The sequence below is a fragment of the Mytilus galloprovincialis genome, chromosome 1 (genome assembly GCF_965363235.1).
Source record: "Mytilus galloprovincialis chromosome 1, xbMytGall1.hap1.1, whole genome shotgun sequence".
Taxonomy (NCBI): Eukaryota; Metazoa; Mollusca; class Bivalvia; order Mytilida; family Mytilidae; genus Mytilus; species Mytilus galloprovincialis.
In genome coordinates, this window is record NC_134838.1 from 3,096,613 (window position 1) to 3,118,173 (window position 21,561).

General features: G+C 32.3%; 2 protein-coding genes and 1 long non-coding RNA gene across 6 annotated transcripts in view; 2 read left to right on the plus strand and 1 right to left on the minus strand.

The window, feature by feature from the left end:
* Positions 1-2,105: 2,105 nt before the first annotated feature.
* On the plus strand, positions 2,106-2,867 carry LOC143063112 (uncharacterized). Its single transcript, XR_012974942.1, has 2 exons — positions 2,106-2,199; positions 2,242-2,867. It is a non-coding gene; the product is annotated as an uncharacterized LOC143063112 (long non-coding RNA).
* Positions 2,303-21,521, minus strand: LOC143063069 (RNA-splicing ligase RtcB homolog). Of its 4 annotated transcripts, none has more exons than XM_076235001.1 (13): positions 21,401-21,521; positions 19,719-19,834; positions 17,545-17,691; positions 16,837-16,885; positions 13,805-14,012; positions 12,519-12,568; positions 10,840-10,946; positions 10,238-10,397; positions 8,164-8,339; positions 7,480-7,779; positions 6,620-6,739; positions 6,117-6,159; positions 2,303-3,668 (listed from the first exon to the last, which is right to left on the minus strand). In XM_076235001.1, exons 2-13 carry the CDS (start codon positions 19,812-19,814, stop codon positions 3,604-3,606), a joined length of 1,521 nt encoding a protein of 506 aa, XP_076091116.1. In that variant the 5' UTR covers positions 19,815-19,834; positions 21,401-21,521; the 3' UTR covers positions 2,303-3,603. The 4 variants fall into 4 exon arrangements, with proteins under 4 accessions (XP_076091116.1, XP_076091124.1, XP_076091133.1 ...); XM_076235009.1 differs by having other exon boundaries at positions 21,317-21,413; XM_076235018.1 differs by lacking the exons at positions 17,545-17,691; positions 19,719-19,834; positions 21,401-21,521 and adding an exon at positions 17,487-17,512.
* LOC143063087 (phosphoserine phosphatase-like) overlaps positions 21,318-21,561 on the plus strand; it is a 28,320-nt gene continuing 28,076 nt past the window's right edge. The window contains exon 1 of the mRNA XM_076235074.1: positions 21,318-21,445. The gene's annotated coding sequence lies outside the window, so the exon portion shown is untranslated. The remainder of the gene's footprint in view (positions 21,446-21,561) is intronic.

Consider the following 21,561-nt stretch of genomic DNA (forward strand, 5'->3'; position numbering starts at 1 on the left):
GGAGTTTGCAACAATAACTACTCTTTTAAATACATCATAAGATATTAAAATGTAAAATAAAGTGCTTGTTATCACTGAATGGTAAAGATTGGTTGGTAGTAAAAGTGAATATACATTGTTTATTGTATAAAACAATAAAAAAAACTTCATCAGCAACATTTTATATTGGCAAATTTCCAATGAAGTTATTTACATAAAGTTATTGGCAAATAAAAATAGAAAATGACATCATAGTAATGTCTGGCAAATGTCCAACATACATTATCTAAAAACATTTTAGATAAGATAAGGAAAAAAAGCTTCATCAGCAACATTTTATATTGGCAAATTTCCAATGAAGTTATTTACATAAAGTTATTGGCAAATAAAAATAGAAAATGACATCATAGTCATGTCTGGTAAATTTCCAACATATATTATCAACTACTATTCTATACAAAGAAAGATAACTCCAATTGAAAATTAATTGCTATTGCACAATATTGTGCAATTAGATATTTCTTGCTATTGTGCAATACTGTGCAATTGAAAATTTCTTGCTATTGCACAATACTTGATATGGAATCCTGATTTGGACCAACTTGAAAACTGGGCCCATAATCAAAAATCAAAGTACATATTTAGATAAAGCATATCAAATAAGCCCAAGAATTTAATTTTTGTTAAAATCAAACTTAGTTTAATTTTGGACCCTTTGGACGTTAATGTAAACCAATTTGAAAACAGGACCAAAAATTAAGAATCTACATACACAGTTATATTTGGCATATCAAAGAACCCCAAGTATTCAATTTTTGATGAAATCAAACAAAGTTTAATTTTGGACCCCGATTTGGACCAACTTGAAAACTGGGCCAATAATAAAAAATCTAAGTACATTTTTAGATTCAGAATATCAAAGAACCCCAAGGATTCAATTTTTGTTAAAATCAAACTAAGTTTAATTTTGGACCCTTTGGACCTTAATGTAGACCAATTTGAAAACGGGACCAAAAATTAAGAATCTACATACACAGTTAGATTCGGCATATCAAAGAACCCCAATTATTCAATTTTTGATGAAATCAAACAAAGTTCAATTTTGGACCCTTTGGGCCCCTTTTTCCTAAACTGTTGGGACCAAAACTCCCAAAATCAAACCCAACCTTCCTTTAGTGGTCATAAACCTTGTGTTTAAATTTCATAGATTTCTATTTACTTAAACTAAAGTTATGGTGCGAAAACCAAGAATAATGCTTACTTGGGCCCCTTTTTGGCCCCTAATTCCTAAACTGTTCAGACCTCAACTCCCAAAATCAATACCAACCTTCCTTTTGTGGTCATAAACCTTGTGTTTAAATTTCATTGATTTCTATGTACTTAAACTAAAGTTATTGTGCGAAAACCAAGAATAATGCTTATTTGGGCCCTTTTTTGGCCCCTAATTCCTAAACTGTTAGAACCAAAACTCCCAAAATCAATCCCAACCTTCCTTTTGTAGTCATGAACCTTGTGTCAAAATTTCATAGATTTCTATTTACTTAAACTTAAGTTATTGTGCGAAAACCAAGAAAATGCTTACTTGGGCCCTTTTTGGCCCCTAATTCCTAAAATGTTGGGATCAAAACTCCCAAAATCAATCCCAACCTTCCTTTTGTGGTCATAAACCTTGTGTTAAAATTTCATAGATTTCTATTCACTTTTACTAAAGTTAGAGTGCAAAAACTAAAAGTATTCGGACGACGACGACGCCAACGTGATAGCAATATACAACGAAAAATTTAAATTTTTGCGGTCGTATAAAAAGATGTGGTACAAATGTATAACTGCCAATGAGACAACTCTCCACAAAAGACTAAATGATGCAGAAATTAACAGCTATAGGTCACTGTACGGCCTTCAAAAAGTCCATCAGAAAACAACCAAAAAACACACAAAAACTAAAAGGCATCAATAGGTCATCAATAAGGTGTTCAACAATAGACACATGTTTATGCCTTAGTTGTTTTCTGCTTTATGTTCGGGTTGTTCTCTCTTTGACACATTCTCAATTTCTATTCTCAGTTTCATTATGTAAAAGACATCAAGTATTTAATGATCCCAGAAAAGTTGTGAATAGATTCAATTGAGACTAGCAAAGATGTACAATTAATACATCAAATCCTTAAATGATATAAACATTAAGATGTATCACTTAAGAAGTTACAGACTTTGATATCAGTCAGTGATAAACAATGGCTACTGGTACACCATGAGAATCAGGACAGTGATAAACAATGGCTACTGGTACACCATGGGAAGGAAATATAAGTCAACTACCTAGTTAATTGGATTACTTTTACTTCGTTATGCTTTTCATAGTAACATCTAATAACTTAAATTCAACTTGAATTCATATCCTATTATAACTCCTGTGCAAGTCACACAATAAATTAATGTCTCATGATTCTTATAAGCAGTAAAACATTCTATTATTTGCTACAGATGATGGCCACTAATTGTATTGTACAATATAGTGAATTCACAAAAGTATCAATGTTTTTATTATTGCAAAAATTAGTATGACAGAAAATAAAATTCGCATTTTAAAATTTGATAGTAAAATAAAAAACAGTATTAGAATATATCAATGGAGTGTTGTATTACTTTTAAATTCCCTACAAAAGCTGTACTTTACAATTTGGATTAGTTTTTTCTCTCTTTCAAATTGACAAATTTTAACTTAAATAGGTTTTAACCATACAGACAAAGAGACATTATAAACATGTTAAGTGAACTGCATCTGATGTAACAAATTAGCACTAACCACTTACAGACACAACAAAACTTTGTTTATATATCAACAATTTGTAATTTTTCTTATCAGTACAAAATGGATAAGGATCTTAGAATTGTTAAACAAAGTTATAAAGTTTGTCAATGTGCACAAGCTTGCGTTCCCAATCATGGATATCTAAACAATTACACTTCCTACATAAATATTAATCTTTTTTTCATCATATTTTGTAACATAAAATATCAATATAAGGAGATAAGTTATAATAACTAGTGAAACAACTTTCCATCAAATTAAAAAAAAAAGAGAATAAACTGAACCTCTAAATCCCAGATTGTTCACTTAAATACAAACTATTTTTCTATTGAGTGAATTTCTTGAGAAATGAGATTTTATACTGAAAACAGCAATTGTTCAAAACAAATTTAGCTTACAGAGAACATGATCTTAAAAAATCACAGGATATTTATGGAAATTGCCAGTGTAAATGAGTTGATACAAATTGATTATACAGGTTTATTTACTTGGGCAATAAGATGCATGAACAACAAACAACAGATCAATGCATTAACAAGAAAACAAGACAAAAATGTGCATGTGGAGCAACACACAATGTCAGGTTAATTCATTAAGAAGAACCCTGGAAAAGTTTCCTTTGTATAAATAATGTGAAGGTAGTAATATTGTCCTTTGATTCTAGATATCAGATCAAGTAAGACATTTAGGTAACATCATGATATGGAACACAGCTTTGTATTTGACCATTGCACAATGTTTGATGAGGTCTATATCACACAAGCTTGGATTGATCTACCACCAGTACCACCTATTCCTACTAACTGTCTGTATCATCCTTTAATCACAGCAATCGGTCGAAGTTTGATGGCTTTCTGACTTATGCCTGCTGCCTGACCTATAACATGATAAATATTTTTGTTAGACTGATACCTTCAACACATATGTTTTAATCAAAGATTGAATTAAAGCTTTGACATACTAATGTGGATTTCTTCACAGGGCATGCTACTAAATGGGCATGCTACTACACAAACAGGGCATGCTACTACACAAACAGGGCATGCTACTACACAAAACAGGGCATGCTACTACACAAAACAGGGCATGCTACTACATTGGCATGCTACTACACAAACAGGGCATGCTACTACATGGGCATGTGTTTTTCTGTAACAATGATTTTTACTTTGAGAGTAAATAAAATGACTCAATGTCTTTGAAATGTTGTCCAGGAGGATGACAAAATTTCATTGACAAGGAAACTATTTCAAAAAGAAATGTAGTCCTGGACAGTATTTTATTATGAAATAGTGTCAAAGGACAATATTTGATATGGAATTTTGTCTTTTGGAAATTTTTCATGGGGGACACTATTTTATGTCACAATCACAGGTGAGCTTTGATTAGCAGTACTTAGAAGTGTGATTAACAATTAAGGTTCATTTTATGTATTAGATAATTCAAAGTATCAACAGATAAGAAGTAGGTAATGTACTGATCCCAAAATAGCTCACACCTTACAAATCTTTACCATTAAGGGTCTGACAATATATAAAGTCATTCTTTTTAGTTGTTTCTGAGAAAAGTATGTATAATATATTTGTTGGATGTAAAGACAAATGGACAAGGTTTTTACGCCTGAGTAAATATCTGATTAAGCATTAAATCCATATATTTCAAGTGGGAGTATTCCGATATATACAAGGCCGTAACTACCCTTGAGGCAAGTGAGGCAATTGCCTCACTAAAATTTCGACACTGATTATTTTTTTTTATACATATATACAAATAAAATAGTCTTTTGTTGTTCTGTCTCAACCTTAATTTCTATAACTTGTCATCATTCCTTTAAACTATTCTTCCTGGATATAACTCAGCATCTCAACGGGTGATGTTTCTCAATTACATTAACCTAGTAACGATAATCATCATGGATCTCTGGTTAAAAACAGGCTCTTGCAGAAAAAGGAAAAGCGACACTGAAGGTAAAGAAGGAATAATTCTAGTAAACTAATTTGTTTGTGAACTTAGTCTGCGTATTGCATATAACTTCATTAGAACAATCCAAAAACGATAAGTAGACTGACAAATCAAGTAGTGGGCATCGCAAGGGGGCAGTCCTGTCTGTGTATTCATTTCTCCGTTTCATCAACTTTAATCTTTCTCTTTACAGATAAATAAAATATAAATAATATGAAACATGCATGGATTAGTTTTTCATGATCCATGTTTCTTTAACCTTAAAAATTGAAAGAACATCCCATATTCCAATTTGAAATTATTGAGGAATGGTATAGAACCTTTATCACAGGATTTTGTCTTTACTTATTCGGGACTACGGAATTTCATTTCTTTATATTTGGGGTTTCGGAATCAGACATCCCCAACCCCTAACCCCTAAATTTATAGATTCTGGAACTAAAATACCACCGACTATTTCCAGAAATAATTTGAAATTACGGACCTACATGTAAACGTCAAAACTCCATTTTAATTCCCCTGTACCCATATCATATATACTTACTCTATAGATAGATCATATACATGTATCTTATCTCATTCTATCCCTAGTTTGTTTACTCTTTGTCAGCATACAAGTGAGTTTAATATTTTGTAACTGAGACTGTATGATGATGCTAGCCTTTATAGGAAAGCTTAATCCCCTTTTGCAAACAAAACTGTTACTACCGATGCTGCTACCGAATTGCTGATGGAGAAGGAATTGGAAGAAGACATTGATCATTGTGTTGATGATAATGTGCTACCTTTAGAAACACAGACTGCCCTGAAACGACTGAAATCTAGGAAAAGAGCATACATGAGTGGCGAGAGGTTGTGCGGTCTTGCCATGCTCCATGTTCATCGCGATAAGGATATCAGCAGACCAAAGTTATGATTCTAAAACAATTTGACTGAACCCACCATAGAAATAATTGGCAAACTCTACTGAATCGATGTTTGTTCTATGTTCTGGCGGCAGATTTAAATTGATATTTGGATGATTATCTTACATACAAATTCAAATAAAGTTGTTAAAAATTTGGTATTAGTAAAAGTCTTTAAATATGAACAATTTATATAAAAACTGTCCAAATTCAAAACATTATCAAACTCTCTAAAAATGCCTAGAACGCAGGATTTTGCACCATTCATTTCATACCCTCCAAAAAAATTTAACGCCTCGCTTCTCTCGGCTCAATTATTTTGCCTCACTAAAATAAGATGCCTAGTTACGGCCTTGATATAACGGAGGAAAATACCTGTACTGAACAGAACAAGGTGATTGCAATACTGCCCCTATCCTAGTTTTGGGGTATACTAAGTACAAATAACTCATACTTACATGTATCAACAACATCTGTCACGTTTTTGTAAGATGCAGGCGCCTACAAAGTTTATAAATAATATCATTAAATCTTATTATTAAGTGTTGTAGAAATACTTGGATATTGAAGCTAAAGAGTCGATGTGAAAATTGAATATTCTGCCTCATTTATTTTTTTTAATTTCATCGTCCGAGAACCAGAAAATTTCTTTTAATGGCCAAATGTTAAATCTATTACACTTCAGTCCAAGGACACAGTTATCGTCCTTTGATTTTCATTGTTTTACGTTAACTGTGTTTTCAGGCCATATGCAATATAAAAGGTATCAGTTTTCATTTCTAAACTTGTACAACTTTAAATTCAGTACTTGTAACCTTTTTTATTATAAATTTTAAATGCATGATTAATGTGTTCAAAATTTTGGAAAAAAAAAATCAATATTCATATATTTATATATTTAGTCAGTGGTCTATATTTCTGCTATTGTTTTGCATCAGATTCTGAGTTAAAGCATTCCTACCTCCTCCATAACCAGCTTAGGTGATGCCACTCGTATACTGATTCCCTGTTCTTCAAGGGCAGATAATACAGATGTGTAGTCAAGATTTCTACGAGACTTTGCTCTAGACAGAGCCCTCCCCTAAAATTTAAAGGTCAATGTATTATATTTGTTATCAATTCTGTTTCAGTGTTTCAAATGTTTTTCTTATTTTCATTTTAAATATCCTCATATTTAGCTCATATTCTTTATTAGTTTCAGTTGATTCTAATGGATTCTTCAAAATTTGTTAGACATTACTGACATTGAAAATAAAGGTTTCTGATAAAATTATTGGGGTCTTGTATATTACTTGGACAATAAAGAAACCTTTAGATATATATTCTTGTTAACTTGGTGTGTTGGAATGCTTTTGATTTTTTTTTATCCCAATGGAAATCAAATTACATAGAAATAAAATGAAAGCAGAAAATTACAAAATCATGCAAAGTTCACACTAACTGAAACCAATTATTTTACCAAAAATTGTTTTCTCGACCTGATTTCACAGCAATACAATTTTATGATTTTCTATGCCATACATTTGTTCTAGTAATCAAGTGAAAGAAGATCCAAATTTAAAATATTCAAGGCAATCTTTGTTTGCAGTATCGTTTTACTTATACAAGTCACATAAACAAATTATTCTCAATATTAGTTGATTAAAAATATTGTGGATGTAAAAAAAAACATTATTGTTTTACATCAGTAGTTTCTTGAGATTTAAGTTTCTGTTCAACAGTACAAGAATATGTCTGAAAGAGCAACCAAACCATATGTGGTATCAAAATAAATAAACATCTTGAGGAAACCATATAGTTTTCAATTTCAAGTTTACTCACTGCTCCATGGCATGTGCTGCCAAAAGTTTCCACCATTCCTTGTTCTGTTCCTGTCAACACATAACTACAGGTTCCCATGGTTCCTCCAATCAGAACAGGTTGTCCAGTCAGCTGATAGTCTACTGGTATCAATGGGTGATGTGGAGGGAAGGCACGTGTAGAACCTTTTCGGTGAACCAGTAATGTTTTTTGTTTTCCATCAATGTAATGTTCTTCAAATTTAGCTATGTTGTGTGAAACATCATAAATAACCTGCATGTCTAAATCATCTGGTGTAGTATTAAACATTTTAGCAAAAGCCTGAAATTGACAAAAAAAACTAGAATCATAATCAACTTTTGTTAAAAAAAAAATAAGAATGATATATTATTTAATTATATTTGTTTACAATATGGTGCAATTAAAATAATGGTGAAACTACTCTCAGTATTTCATGTTATTTTGTCCCAAGAAAGAAAAAGTTGTTTATAAAAAAATGTTCAAGCAATGCATCAAATTGATATTAAAATCAAATTTGAAATATTGGTTGATTCAATTATTGCCTGTAATAACTGAGGGAGCTTTCTGATTGTTTCTTTCTGACTGATGCAACATATCTTCTTTAACTAATGTACATTCAATAAATATAAGCTAAGAAGGATAATATTTCAATAAACTTTAAAAGAAATTATAAGATATTTTTACCTGTCTTGCCAAAAATGTCATACTTGACCTGTTGACCCATGCATAATTAGCAGCTGATGCCATGCCTTTCAAGTAATCTTGACCTTCATCTGAGTTGATTTTTGCACAAGCCAGCTGTCTGTCATTGGTATCAATCTTGTCACGCTTCATAGCCTTTTCCATGGCAACAAGGGCATCTTTTTTTAAGATATAACAGAAAATAACAGATTACACTAGTGTTATGACCAAAGGATGTACATAGAGGGGGAGAGTCTCTTCCTATTTGAAGGTACATGTATACACAGATCAGCTGGAATGGTTTACTTTTTTAAAATGGCACAATATCAATGGGTTGTGATTTCACTTGGGTAATATTTTAATTTGTGAGTAATTTCATTTTTCATTAAGACATCTATATATACTTTTAAACTGACTTATACACTCGTCTGGCGTACTAAATTATAATCCTGGTACCTTTGATAACTTTTACACCAATGGGTGGATGCCACTGCTGGTGGACGTTTTCGTCCCCGAGGGTATCACCAGCCCAGTAGTCAACATTCCGGTGTTGACATGAATATCAATAATGTGGTCATTTTTCTAAATTTTTTGTTTACAAAACTTTGAATTTTTCGAAACACTAAGGATTTTCTTATCCCAGGCATAGATTACCTTAGCTGTATTTGGCACAACTTTTTGGAATTTTGGATCCTCAATGCTCTTCAACTTTTTACTTGTTTGGCTTTATAAATATTTTGATATGAGCGTCACTGATGAGTCTTATGTAGACGAAACGCGCGTCTGGCGTACTTAATTATAATCCTGGTACCTTTGATAACTTTTATGATGTCACAGATTGTATGTGATAACTGAGAAATATATAAACATGTTGTAAGTTTCACAAGATTTCAATATATATGAAAAGGAGGTATTTTTGAAATCCCAGCTGCATGTTTGTACCTAATCCTATGTTGAGACTCATGTTGGATGTAAACAATTCAAGTTCACTGTGCAGCTATCAGACTCATGTGGGATGTAAACAATTCAAGTTCACTGTGCAGCTATCAGACTCATGTGGGATGTAAACAATTCAAGTTCACTGTGCAGCTATCAGACTCGTGTGGGATGTAAACAATTCAAGTTCACTGTGCAGCTATCAGACTCGTGGGGATGTAAACAATTCAAGTTCACTGTGCAGCTATCAGACTCATGTGGGATGTAAACAATTCAAGTTCACTGTGCAGCTATCAGACTCGTGTGGGATGTAAACAATTCAAGTTCACTGTGCAGCTATCAGACTCATGTGGGATGTAAACAATTCAAGTTCACTGTGCAGCTATCAGACTCATGTGGGATGTAAACAATTCAAGTTCACTGTGCAGCTATGAGACTCGTGTGGGATGTAAACAATTCAAGTTCACTGTGCAGCTATCAGACTCATGTGGGATGTAAACAATTCAAGTTCACTGTGCAGCTATCAAACTCATGTGGGATGTAAACAATTCAAGTTCACTGTGCAGCTATTAGACTCGTGTGGGATGTAAACAATTCAAGTTCACTGTGCAGCTATCAGACTCATGTGGGATGTAAACAATTCAAGTTCACTGTGCAGCTATCAGACTCATGTGGGATGTAAACAATTCAAGTTCACTGTGCAGCTATCAGACTCGTGTGGGATGTAAACAATTCAAGTTCACTGTGCAGCTATCAGACTCATGTGGGGGATGTAAACAATTCAAGTTCACTGTGCAGCTATCAAGAACATGCAAGAGAGCTAAATAGCACCCTTTTTGTCAAAGCTCTGTCAAAATGTGTTGATTTTTACATCCCAATTTTTGCCAATTCAGTATGAATTTTTACCATCAACCGTTCAACTGAAATGCTTAATTGGCTAGTGATGGATTATTCTGTAGATTTTTTTGTGATGTTTTTAGTGTTTTGATAATTGTGGTAAGACAGATTTCTTGTGATTAGATTTAAAATTTTGATGGCTTCATTTGTATGTAGCAGGTTCTACAATTGAAATATTAAATCAACACAATATTTTCTCTGAAATTAAAGATTATTTAAATTAAACATAAACATAAAATATTACCTGTAGCAACCTGATGACCTAATCCCCGACTTCCACAATGGATCATTACACACACTTGGCCTTTGAAATCTATTCCCATTCTTTTTGCAGCAAATGGGTTGAATATTTCTTCTACAACTTGAATCTCTGCATAATGGTTGCCTGCACCCAAAGTTCCAAGCTAAAATGTAAAGTTTGTTTGTATCAAAACCATGAGGTGTTTTTTATAGCAGGTGTTTTTTTTTTTTTTTTAATCTTTCAGTACTTGTTAATGTTACAGAATCTACATGCAATAGGCATGGTATATTGGCTCTCCCTTATGGTCAATTTGCTGCCTAATCTGAGTACATGTACCATGTTAAAATAAAAATAGCTCTAGGAAAATTGACTTTTGAACCATTTTTATTTTGAAAGTAAACTAATGGACTTTCTGCATGCGTTTCTTGTTACATTATTAAGTGTTATTGTCAATACAACAGCACAAGTGGAAACTTTAAAATCAAAACTAACCTTTCATTACAGATGACATATCTAAATTTGAAAAGAATTGGTAGAAAAGATCAATTTATTGCTTTGAATGGGCATAAAGAGGTGTAACTTTCTTTCATTGTTATAATACCAACCTGGGGGAGACCTCGTTTCTTAGCCCGACTGCTGACCTTAGAAGGGTCAGCCTGTAACATTCTCCCATATTCTTCACAATGCTCTTTGTCTTCAGCCCATGCATAGCCTGCAAAAAAGATACAATTTATAGACTTAAGCTAAATTCAAACACAATACTGTGGATTCAATATTAATCATTTGATACCAATTTCTGTGGAATCTTTGGGTACAGATGAACCAGGAAATTTATAGAGTGTTCACACAATAAAATCTGCACGGGGGGCAAACCCGTGTTAATTAACCCAAATTAATTACCCCAGTTCACTCTTGATAAAAAATAAAGCGGGTTTGGGATTTTCCCTCTCAACAAAAATAAAAACATAGGGTGCCAAAATTGTAATCCGCATCTGCATTTCCACTGTACACATTTTTTTCATCACAGATGCATATTATTTAAGTCTGAAATATTTTACCCCCTTTTGAGGAGTTGAATCACAATCAACCTCTTTCCAGGTTTTTTTCTTCAAATAACGTCACTTTGTTCAAATTGCACTAATTTTTCGCCCAAAAAAGCGATATAGGTTTCATAGTTTGTCATTGTCCAGGTTTTCAACATAGATTAATACACTTATATCCCTCTTTTTGTCGCTAATTTTTTATGAATATAATTCATGACCCAGTATATACGGTAACTGGACGTCTGTCAAAATATGAGGTCATTCAATGTATGACGTCACATAATAGTTACGTCACATTGATGACTTATTTTAGAAAACGTCATATATGTCACTATAGCAACAACCTCACATTAACTTCACTTTTGCGTTCACACTTAGAAGTGAGGTAGTTAATCCAGGTTCGCCCCACATTAACTCCACCTCAAATGAGGGGCAATTTTAATTCTGGGTGCGCCACGTGATAAGGCTTTCACACTACCTAAATTTAACCCCGGATTAACTAATTCGGGTCGAACCCGGTTTAAAAAGGCATAGTGTGAACGGGGTATAGGTGTTAAAAAAATAACCATTTTTCTAAAATGTTATATCAGAACTTTGACACAACCATGAAATCAAATACTCATGAAAATTCAAATCTTCCTCAATCCACAAAAGTTAGTATCCACAAAAATAAATGAATCCACAGTATACAGTTTAGATCTTTGAACATGATATAATCAAAACAATGGACTATAAGTTATTTCTAACTAACTAGTTATTATTACAATTATTATCTGAAATATAGGATTGTCAGTTTTTGGTGGTTCTTTCTGTGCACTCCAGCTTCCTTCACCAATAATAACTGATCATCAATAAATCGCACAAAAATGTTGAAAGTGGTATTAAACAATCAATTATCTTAAATCTTTTATACATTTAAACATTTATCAACTTGGATTTATTTCTTTCGAGTAGCAGCAATCCTCAAGTTTATCATGAGTAAAACATATACCTGCAACTAATGGAAAAAAAAATATTTGTAATCAGACATTTTGATAAAAAAATAGTTTTCTTTCTAAAATAATAAGAATTTCCATGTAAGAGCAAAAATATCCTCTGTCTCTCTCATTTACAATTAAGTAAAATTTTGTTAGCTTTTCCATCAAAAACAAAATTCAAGAAAAAGATTAAATAAATCTCACAGCCTTTTTAGTCTAAAATATCAATTTATTATGGTCTTATACAATGTCATTATGAAATACCTTCTCTCAAGGACCAATCCATTCCCATTTCTAAGGCTTCCTCCAGATTCCTGAAAATATAAATCTTTTTACTGGCTTCCAATACTAACATGAATATGAATACATATCAGAAATGATTAATTATTCAGAGATGTCTACAGGGTACATCAGATAATATCAACGAATGTTCTATGCATAACCATTTTTTTTTTAAACAGAATGTTATATCAAAGTGCTTGTAAGCATAAAAGGGTAAAGGTTGCATTAATTTATCAGTGGGAAGTAAAATTTAATATTGCATTGTCAATGAATTGATTCAACTACAATTCTGGACAATGGGAGATAACTCCAATTTTTAAAGATGACAGTTATTAGATTCCTGCCCTTGCAAAAGTTATGTAATTTTCTTGACAGGTGTAACATTGTTTTGTGACTTGAATATCTGAGCATACATCATTGATAAATATCTGGAAATGTTCATGGATAGGATATATAGAATGTTATGATCAAAGCACTTTATTTTGTGCATCAAAAAGGTTGTAATAAGCAATGGAAGATTTAGATAATAAGTCAGTAACATAGGGTTTTGATTGCATTGCATCCAATCTTTACCCAATAAAATGGATTGGGTTAATGTGGATTAATCTATTTTTCAGAATTTTTTCCTGGAATGAGAAAAAAAGTATTTTCATGAATATTTGATTTCTTGGTTATGCCAAATAAAATAGAGAATGGAAATGGGGAATGTGTCAAAGGGGCAGCAACCTGACAAAAGAGTAGAAAAAGTCTGCACACAAGTCTTTAGAAAATTTGTAATGATTTCCACATTATGTCATTTAATGCCATCAATGCAAAACTGTAATATGTGGATAGTTTTTAATTCTCATTTTTGTGTCTCTTTATGACTTTCAATACTATCTTATTAGAATTAATATCAATTGGACAATATTTGATAAAAGTAGATTGTCAACATACATAGCAGTCATTGGTATGATGCCTTTAGATCCTACTCCAACAGGAATGTGATCAAACAAACATTGAGCTAACTGTTAACTTACATAGCAGTCATTGGGATGATGCCTTTAGATCCTACTCCAACAGGAATGTGATCAAACAAACATTGAGCTAACTGTTAACTTACATAGCAGTCATTGGGATGATGCCTTTAGATCCTACTCCAACAGGAATGTGATCAAACAAACATTGAGCTAACTGTTAACTTACATAGCAGTCATTGGGATGATGCCTTTAGATCCTACTCCAACAGGAATGTGATCAAACAAACATTGAGCTAACTGTTAACTTACATAGCAGTCATTGGGATGATGCCTTTAGATCCTACTCCAACAGGAATGTGATCAAACAAACATTGAGCTAACTGTTCTTTCACTGGAATTACATCTTTTTCACACAGGTTGGTTCTCAATAATCGTACACCACAATTGATATCAAATCCAACGCCCCCTGGTGACACAACAGCATCACGATCCCCACAGTCAAAAGCAGCCATGTTACCTGTTGGAACAAACAATCAAAAATAATCAAGTTAAATTTATATATCAACTACTGTAAATTCAGAAATTATTGTGTCCAATTATTATTGGGATTTAATCGTTTTAGACTAATATGCCATTTTAATTGTTGGGATATTGAAAAAAATCATTTTTCGCAATAATAACCAGGTGCTCCGCAGGGCGCAGCTTTATACGACCGCAGAGGTCGAACCCTGAACAGTTGGGGCAAGTATGGACAAAACATTCAAGCATGATACAGCTCTGAATTTGGATTGTGATCAAATTTTTGACATTACATGGTTTTTTTTTACACAAAACAAATGCCAAGATTTTACAAATCAATTAAAGATTTCTTCTTCAAACTTTTTAAATCTAAAATTAAATAGTTGACACAGCATAGGTTTCTGACACAGAATGAATGTGGTCTAATGAACTTAAAAGGTTTTTTTTGCCTTTGAGCAAATCACTATGCTGTTGAATATTAATCCTCTCAAAAAAATGTTTGAAGAAATTTTCTTTTTATTTATGAAATCTGAAATGAGAAAAATTTAACCCCCCCCTTTTTTTTCACATCCCCGTTTCCCTTTTTCAAAACTGATATCAATTCAAATTTCTAATGGAGTTTGCAACAATAACTACTCATTTAAATACATCATAAAATATTAAGATGTAAAAAAACTGCTTGTTATCACTGAATGGTAAAGATTATTTAAATTTATCAGTTGGTAGTAAAAAGTGTATATACATTGTATATTGTATATAACAAAGATTTAAGTTGATTCTGGACAAAGAAAGATAACTCCAATTAAAAAAAATTCTTGCTATTGCACAATATTGTGCAATAGGATATTTCTTGCTTACTATTCTGGACAAAGAAAGATAACTCTAATTAAAAAAAAATTGCTATTTCACAATATTGTGCAATTAGATATTTCTTGCCATTGCACAATACTGTGCAATTGAAAAGACTTGCTATTGCACAATACTTAATATAATAATTTTAGATCCTGATTTGGACCAACTTGAAAACTGGGCCCATAATCAAAAATCTAAGTACATGTTTAGATTCAGCATATCAAAGAGGCCCAAGAATTCAATTTTTGTTAAAATCAAACTTAGTTTAATTTTGGACCCTTTGGACTTTAATGTATAATTTGAAATTTGAAAACAGGACCAAAAATGAAGAATCTACATACACAGTTAGATTTGGCATATCAAAGAACCCCAAGGATTCAATTTTTGATGAAATCAAACATAGTTTAATTTTGGACCCTTTGGACCTTAATGTAGACCAATTTGAAAACTGGACCAAAAAACTTCAATAATCAAGAATCTAAGTACATTTTTAGATTCAACATATCAAAGAACCCAACCGATTCATTTTTTGTCAAAATCAAACTAAGTTTAATTTTGGACCCTTTGGACCTTAATGTAGACCAATTTGAAAACGGGACCAAAAGTTGAGAATCTACATATACAGTTAGATTCGGCATATCAAAGAACCCCAATTATTCAATTTTGATGAAATCAAACAAAGTTTAATTTTGGACCCTTTGGGCCCCTTTTTCCTAAACTGTTGGGACCAAAACTCCCAAAATCAATACCAACCTTCCTTTTATGGTCATAAGACTTGTGTTTAAATTTCATAGATTTGTATTTACTTATACTAACATTATAGTGCGAAAACCAAGAAAAATGCTTATTTGGGTCCCTTTTTGGCCCCTAATTCCTAAACTGTTGGGTCCTAAACTCCCAAAATCAATACCAACCTTCCTTTTGTGGTCATAAACATTGTGTTTAAATTTCATAGATTTCTATTTACTTAACCTAAGGTTATTGTGCAAAAACCAAGAAAAATGCTTATTTGGGCCCTTTATTGGCCCCTTATTCCTAAACTATTGAAACCAAAACTCCCAAAATCAATCCCAATCTTTCTTTTGTGGTCATAAACCTTGTGTCAAAATTTCATAGATTTCTATTAACTTAAACTAAAGTTATGGTGCGAAAACCAAGAAAATGCTTATTTGGGCCCTTTTTGGCCCCTTATTCCTAAAATGTTGGGACCAAAACTCCCAAAATCAATACCAACCTTCCTTTTATGGTCATAAACCTTGTGTTAAAATTTCATAGATTTCTATTCACTTTTACTAAAGTTACAGTGCGAAAACTAAAAGTATTCGGACGCCGGACGACGACGACGACGACGACGACGACGACGACGACGACGACGACGACGACGCCGACGCCAACGTGATAGCAATATACGACGAAAATTTTTTCAAAATTTGCGGTCGTATAAAAACATCGCAATAATATTTTATATACAGTTATACAGTTAAGATGTGAGTCTTATTTGGAAAATCTAACATCAATAAATGACAAAGTGAATATTTTGGGTTACTTAAAGGTATTATGAATGGTATTTCTATTTACACATTACGTTTAGCTTTTGTAATTAGGCATATTTTTTTTATCCTTTTCCAGGTTTTAACTAATTTCTGAAATTTCAACTTAAATATGATTGTGCATAAATTACAAAAATAACTTTTTAATAGCTTAGAAAAATGGGCTGTTAACTGGAATAGTTAGAAATAGAACCAGAAATATTTTTGTCAGAATATTTCTTTTAACATGTTGAATAAAATTCATGTAAAAGACTGTCAGATTTGGCATTCATAAAATTTAAATACCTAAAATGAGGACTTGGCTTATCAACTGACTTTCATATCATCGATTTAAAAAATGAAAGTTTGTTATCTTAAAACTAAACTTGTGTTAAACTAAATAAAAATATTCTAAATTTGTCACAAACCTTATTAACTTACCTATAGCAAAGCCATATCCTGAGTGTACATCAGGTAAACCAATAGATTTCTAAAAGCAGGAAGTATATGTTATCAAAACAGTATAAAATAAATTTGTATTCAAACTATATTGAGGAAAATTTAGTTTCAAAGAAACAAATATAATTAAACAGCACCTGTCCACTGTCAGATGGTTGTCGTTAGATGTTGTGGTTCATAAAAATTTCTCGTTTCTTGTTATTTGTATAGATTAGACAGTTTGTTTTCCTTTTGAATGGTTTAACACTACTCACTAGTCACTTCTGGGGCCTTTAATTAATAGCTTGCTGTTCGGTGTGAGCATTTCGACATAGTATATTCTTACTTCCACAATTCCTGGTAAAGCAGCCACAAATACTTACTCCCACAATTCCTGGTAAAGCAGCCACATACTTACTCCCACAATTCCTGGTAAAGCAGCCACATATACTTACTCCCACAATTCCTGGTAAAGCAGCCACATATACTTACTCCCACAATTCCTGGTAAAGCAGCCACATATACTTACTCCCACAATTCCTGGTAAAGCAGCCACATATATATATATATATATATATATACTTACTGCAACAATTCCTGGTAAAGCAGCCACATATACTTACTCCAACAATTCCTGATAAAGCTATACTTACTCCCACAATTCCTGGTAAAGCTGCCACATTTCTATACAATCAATTCTGATAAACTTACTCCAACAATTCCTGGTAAAGCTGCCACATTTCCTATTTGTTTCATTCCCGGTAAGAAACCTCCATAACCTTGTGACCTACAGGACTGTTTTAACTCATCGAACATCAGTTTCTCCAAGTGTGTGTTGACATAAAATAAACCCTCAACCTGTAAATACATAGTAATTTTAACTAGAGGCTCTAATTATATATAAAGAGCCTGTGTTGCTCACCTTGGTCTATGATCATACTAAACCAGATGCTCCGCAGGGCACAGCTTTATACGAACCTAGATGTCGAACCCTGAACAGTTGGGGTAAGTATGGACACAACATTTAAGCTTGATACAGCTCTGAATTTGGATTGTGATTAAATAGTTGACACAACATAGGTTTCTGACACAGAATGAATGTGGTCTAAGAACTTAAACTTAAAAACTTAAAAATTTTAAATTGGACATTTACCTATTATGGTCCAATATCCAAAATTTAAATACATGGTTAGATTCAGCTCATAGTTATAGTGCGAAAACCAAGAAAATGCTTATTTGGGCCCTTTTTGGCCCCTAATTCCTAAAATGTTGGGACCAAAACTCCCAAAATCAATCCCAACTTTCCTTTTGTGGTCATAAACCCTGTGTCAAAATTTCATAGATTTCTATTCACTTTTACTTAAGTTAGAGTGCGAAAACTAAAAGTATTCGGACGACGACGACGCCAACGTGATAGAAATATACGACGAAAAATTAAAATTTTTGCGGTCGTATAAAAAACCTTTCTGGATGAACTCTTTACAAAATACCCATATTTATCCCCAATATCTGATAGTAATCTGCTTATTTGGTTCATGTTAAACGATAGCCTTAATTTTAACTCTAAATTATGTGAATTGCTTTCCTCATTTTACACATTGAGAAACTAAATATTTGCTTAACTGAAACTTTTAAAACTTATTTATAGTCTTCAACAGTTCATTGTCACATTATACTTGAATTGTTTTTTCTTTTTCTTTTCTGGGCAGTAAGAGTTATCCTTCGTTCCACATAAACAATGTACAGTAGGCAACTGACTCTCCTCATAAAAAAATAAAAATACATTTGAGTCTGTATTTTATTTTTCATTTACATGTTGTACTGTTAAATCAATCATCCTTAATCAGAACAATAGTTGTAAATGTTGTATGTGTGAGTGTATGCGAATGGGAGAGAAAGGCTTTTTATTTTTACTTTATGTGATTACATGCTTGTTATGAGCCCTATGATTAGGAAATAAAATATCTTTATCTTTAACTTTATATCAAAGAACCCCAATAATTCATTTTTTCACAGTTATTGGGACTTTTTTTTTTACCCCTAATTCCTAAACCTTTAGGACCATAACTCCCAAAATCAATCCCAACCTTCCTTTTGTTGTCATAAACCTTATGTTAAAATTTCATAGATTTCTGTTCACTTGTACTAAAGTAATTGTGCAAAAACCAAGAAAAATGCTTATTTGGGCCCTTTTTGGCCCCTAATTCCTAAACTGTTGGGACCAACACTCCCAAAATCAATCACAACCTTCCTTTTATGGTCATCGACCTTGTGTTTAAATTTCATAGATTTTTATTTACTTATACTAATACTAAAGTTATGGTGCGAAAACCAAATGTCTTCGGACGAGGACGACGCCAACGTCATACCAATATACGACCAAAAATTTTTCAATTTTTGCGGTCCTATAAAAAGGACATACATAATAGATGAGAATAGAATTCATGAGAAAATTATGTTTTGGTGATTATGATGTGTTTGTCAATCTTACTTTACTGAACATTCCTTTAGTGGTCATAAACCTTGTGTCAAAGTTTCATAGATTTCTATTTACTTAAACTAAAGTTATAGAGTGAAAACCAAGAAAATGCTTATTTGGGCCCTTTTTGGCCCCTAATTCCCAAACTGTTGGGACCAAAACTTCCAAAATCAATCCCAACCTTCCTTTTATGGTCATAAACCTTGTGTTTAAATTTCATAGATTTCTATTCACTTATACTAAAGTTATAGTGCGAAAACCAAAAGTCTTCGGACGCCGACGATGACAACGACGACTACGGACGACAACGACGCCAACGTGATACTAATATACGACCAAAAAATTTTCAATTTTTGCGGTCGTATAAAAAGTTTGAATATTTTCATTTCTATTTATATATAATTACCTTCATGTTTGGGACAAAGCCTTTCTTAATTCTCCATGAATGTGTTCCAACTTTTTCCAGATAGGACAATTCATCATTGTAAGTTCTCACTACCATACTTTATCCTTATAAATTATCTGAAATAAATATTATCATTTTATTCAAGATACAATGTAGCAAAGCATTATTATTACATCTAATACTCCTATTTCAAAAAATATTTCCATGTTTTACACAAATTATAAAGATAGTTCTATCATGTCATTGTCTATCAACATGATCAAAAGGCATATGTTGTTATAATCCTGTTACCACTAGTGTGTTAATATTTATATGTCAGGCTCTGAATGACATCTAGTCTCTAATCCATGTCTGTTCCTCAAATTGACATCCCAATCTCACCTCATAATTAAATAAAATTCCTTAACAACAAGCAATTCCATGCCCCTCTAATCATCATCTTTTCTTTCATTCTCTATTGGACAGACTTGCATAAATGAAATCACAACTTTATTATTAAAATGGTTGCTTAAAATTTGTTGAAAAATATGAATTTAAGAGTTGAAATATTAATTACTTTTCAACTATTGGCTGTACTTTTTTATGATGTCATTTTTTCATATTGCCCTCTACATCTACATCTACATCGTTCAACTGCAAAAGGTCTAAGACCCATCACACATAGATGTCTCAATGTTTAAGACATTGGGTTGTTGACTCTTTCACAGATTTGTATTTCATTATTTATATGAATATGAAAGAAGTATGATCAAGAGGATGAAAGTCTTTCATTATGTACATGTAATATGATGTAAGTGCTTGTTATATTGTCATTTTGATGATTTTCTAATGTTTGTTCAATTATTTTGAAAAAGATATAATAATCCAATTAGTTTGTTTTAACAGCTACAAACACAGACAAAGCAATACAGATAATATAAAACAAAGATTGAACTAAATGGGATTGAGTAAATGAAATTGGATATTGATAAAAGGAGACTAACATCGAATGCATGTCGTTTTGGTGATACAAATAACATAACTTCACATCAAACGAAAATTGGCAGGTAAAAATATTTGACACTGATTTGAGAACATGACATCCCATTGGACAAATCGATATGAGGTCCAACAGACCTTGATCCGATTCGAATAACCATCCGAGTCTAACATATAAATGTAAGACTTAAATTAATCATTTTTGATAGATATTACATAAATATATGCTGTTTCTGGGTTATTGTGTGCATATACTGATTTTAAGTCATGGATGGATACCACATATCTAGTCCAAATAATTATGACGTCTGGCAAGGCTATTTTAATTTTTTTCTGGGACGCCTTCCTGTCGTAGAAAGGCATCCCAGAAAAAAAATAAATAGTCGTAGGAAGGCGTCCCAGAAAAATATTAAAATAGCCTTGCCAGACGTCATAATTATTTGGACTACCACATATCCTTCTATTCTTTAATACACATGTCAAGTTTTTATTAAAAAAAACAGTTGTCTAGCAGTCAAAGAGAGGATGGATACACATGTAAATTATGACAGTAATTATCAGATGATCAAAATTAACCAGAAGTGGATAATTAGACGTCACACTATAACAGATGTTCATACTTGTCAATCCTTGTTATTGTAAGAAGAGTTGAATTGAGAAAAAAAATCCCAAAAATTTTGAAAAATTGTGAAATCAGCACTTACAACCTAGGGGAAGTAATCCTCGTTCAGAAAGAACTAAAAAATAAGGTAATGTCCCCGGGCTCAAAAATCATTTCCTTTGAAAGTATCTTTTTAACCATTACAACCGATTGCAGGTAACATCTTAAATAATAATAGAATTTTAAAGATCGTCTTAATTTTCG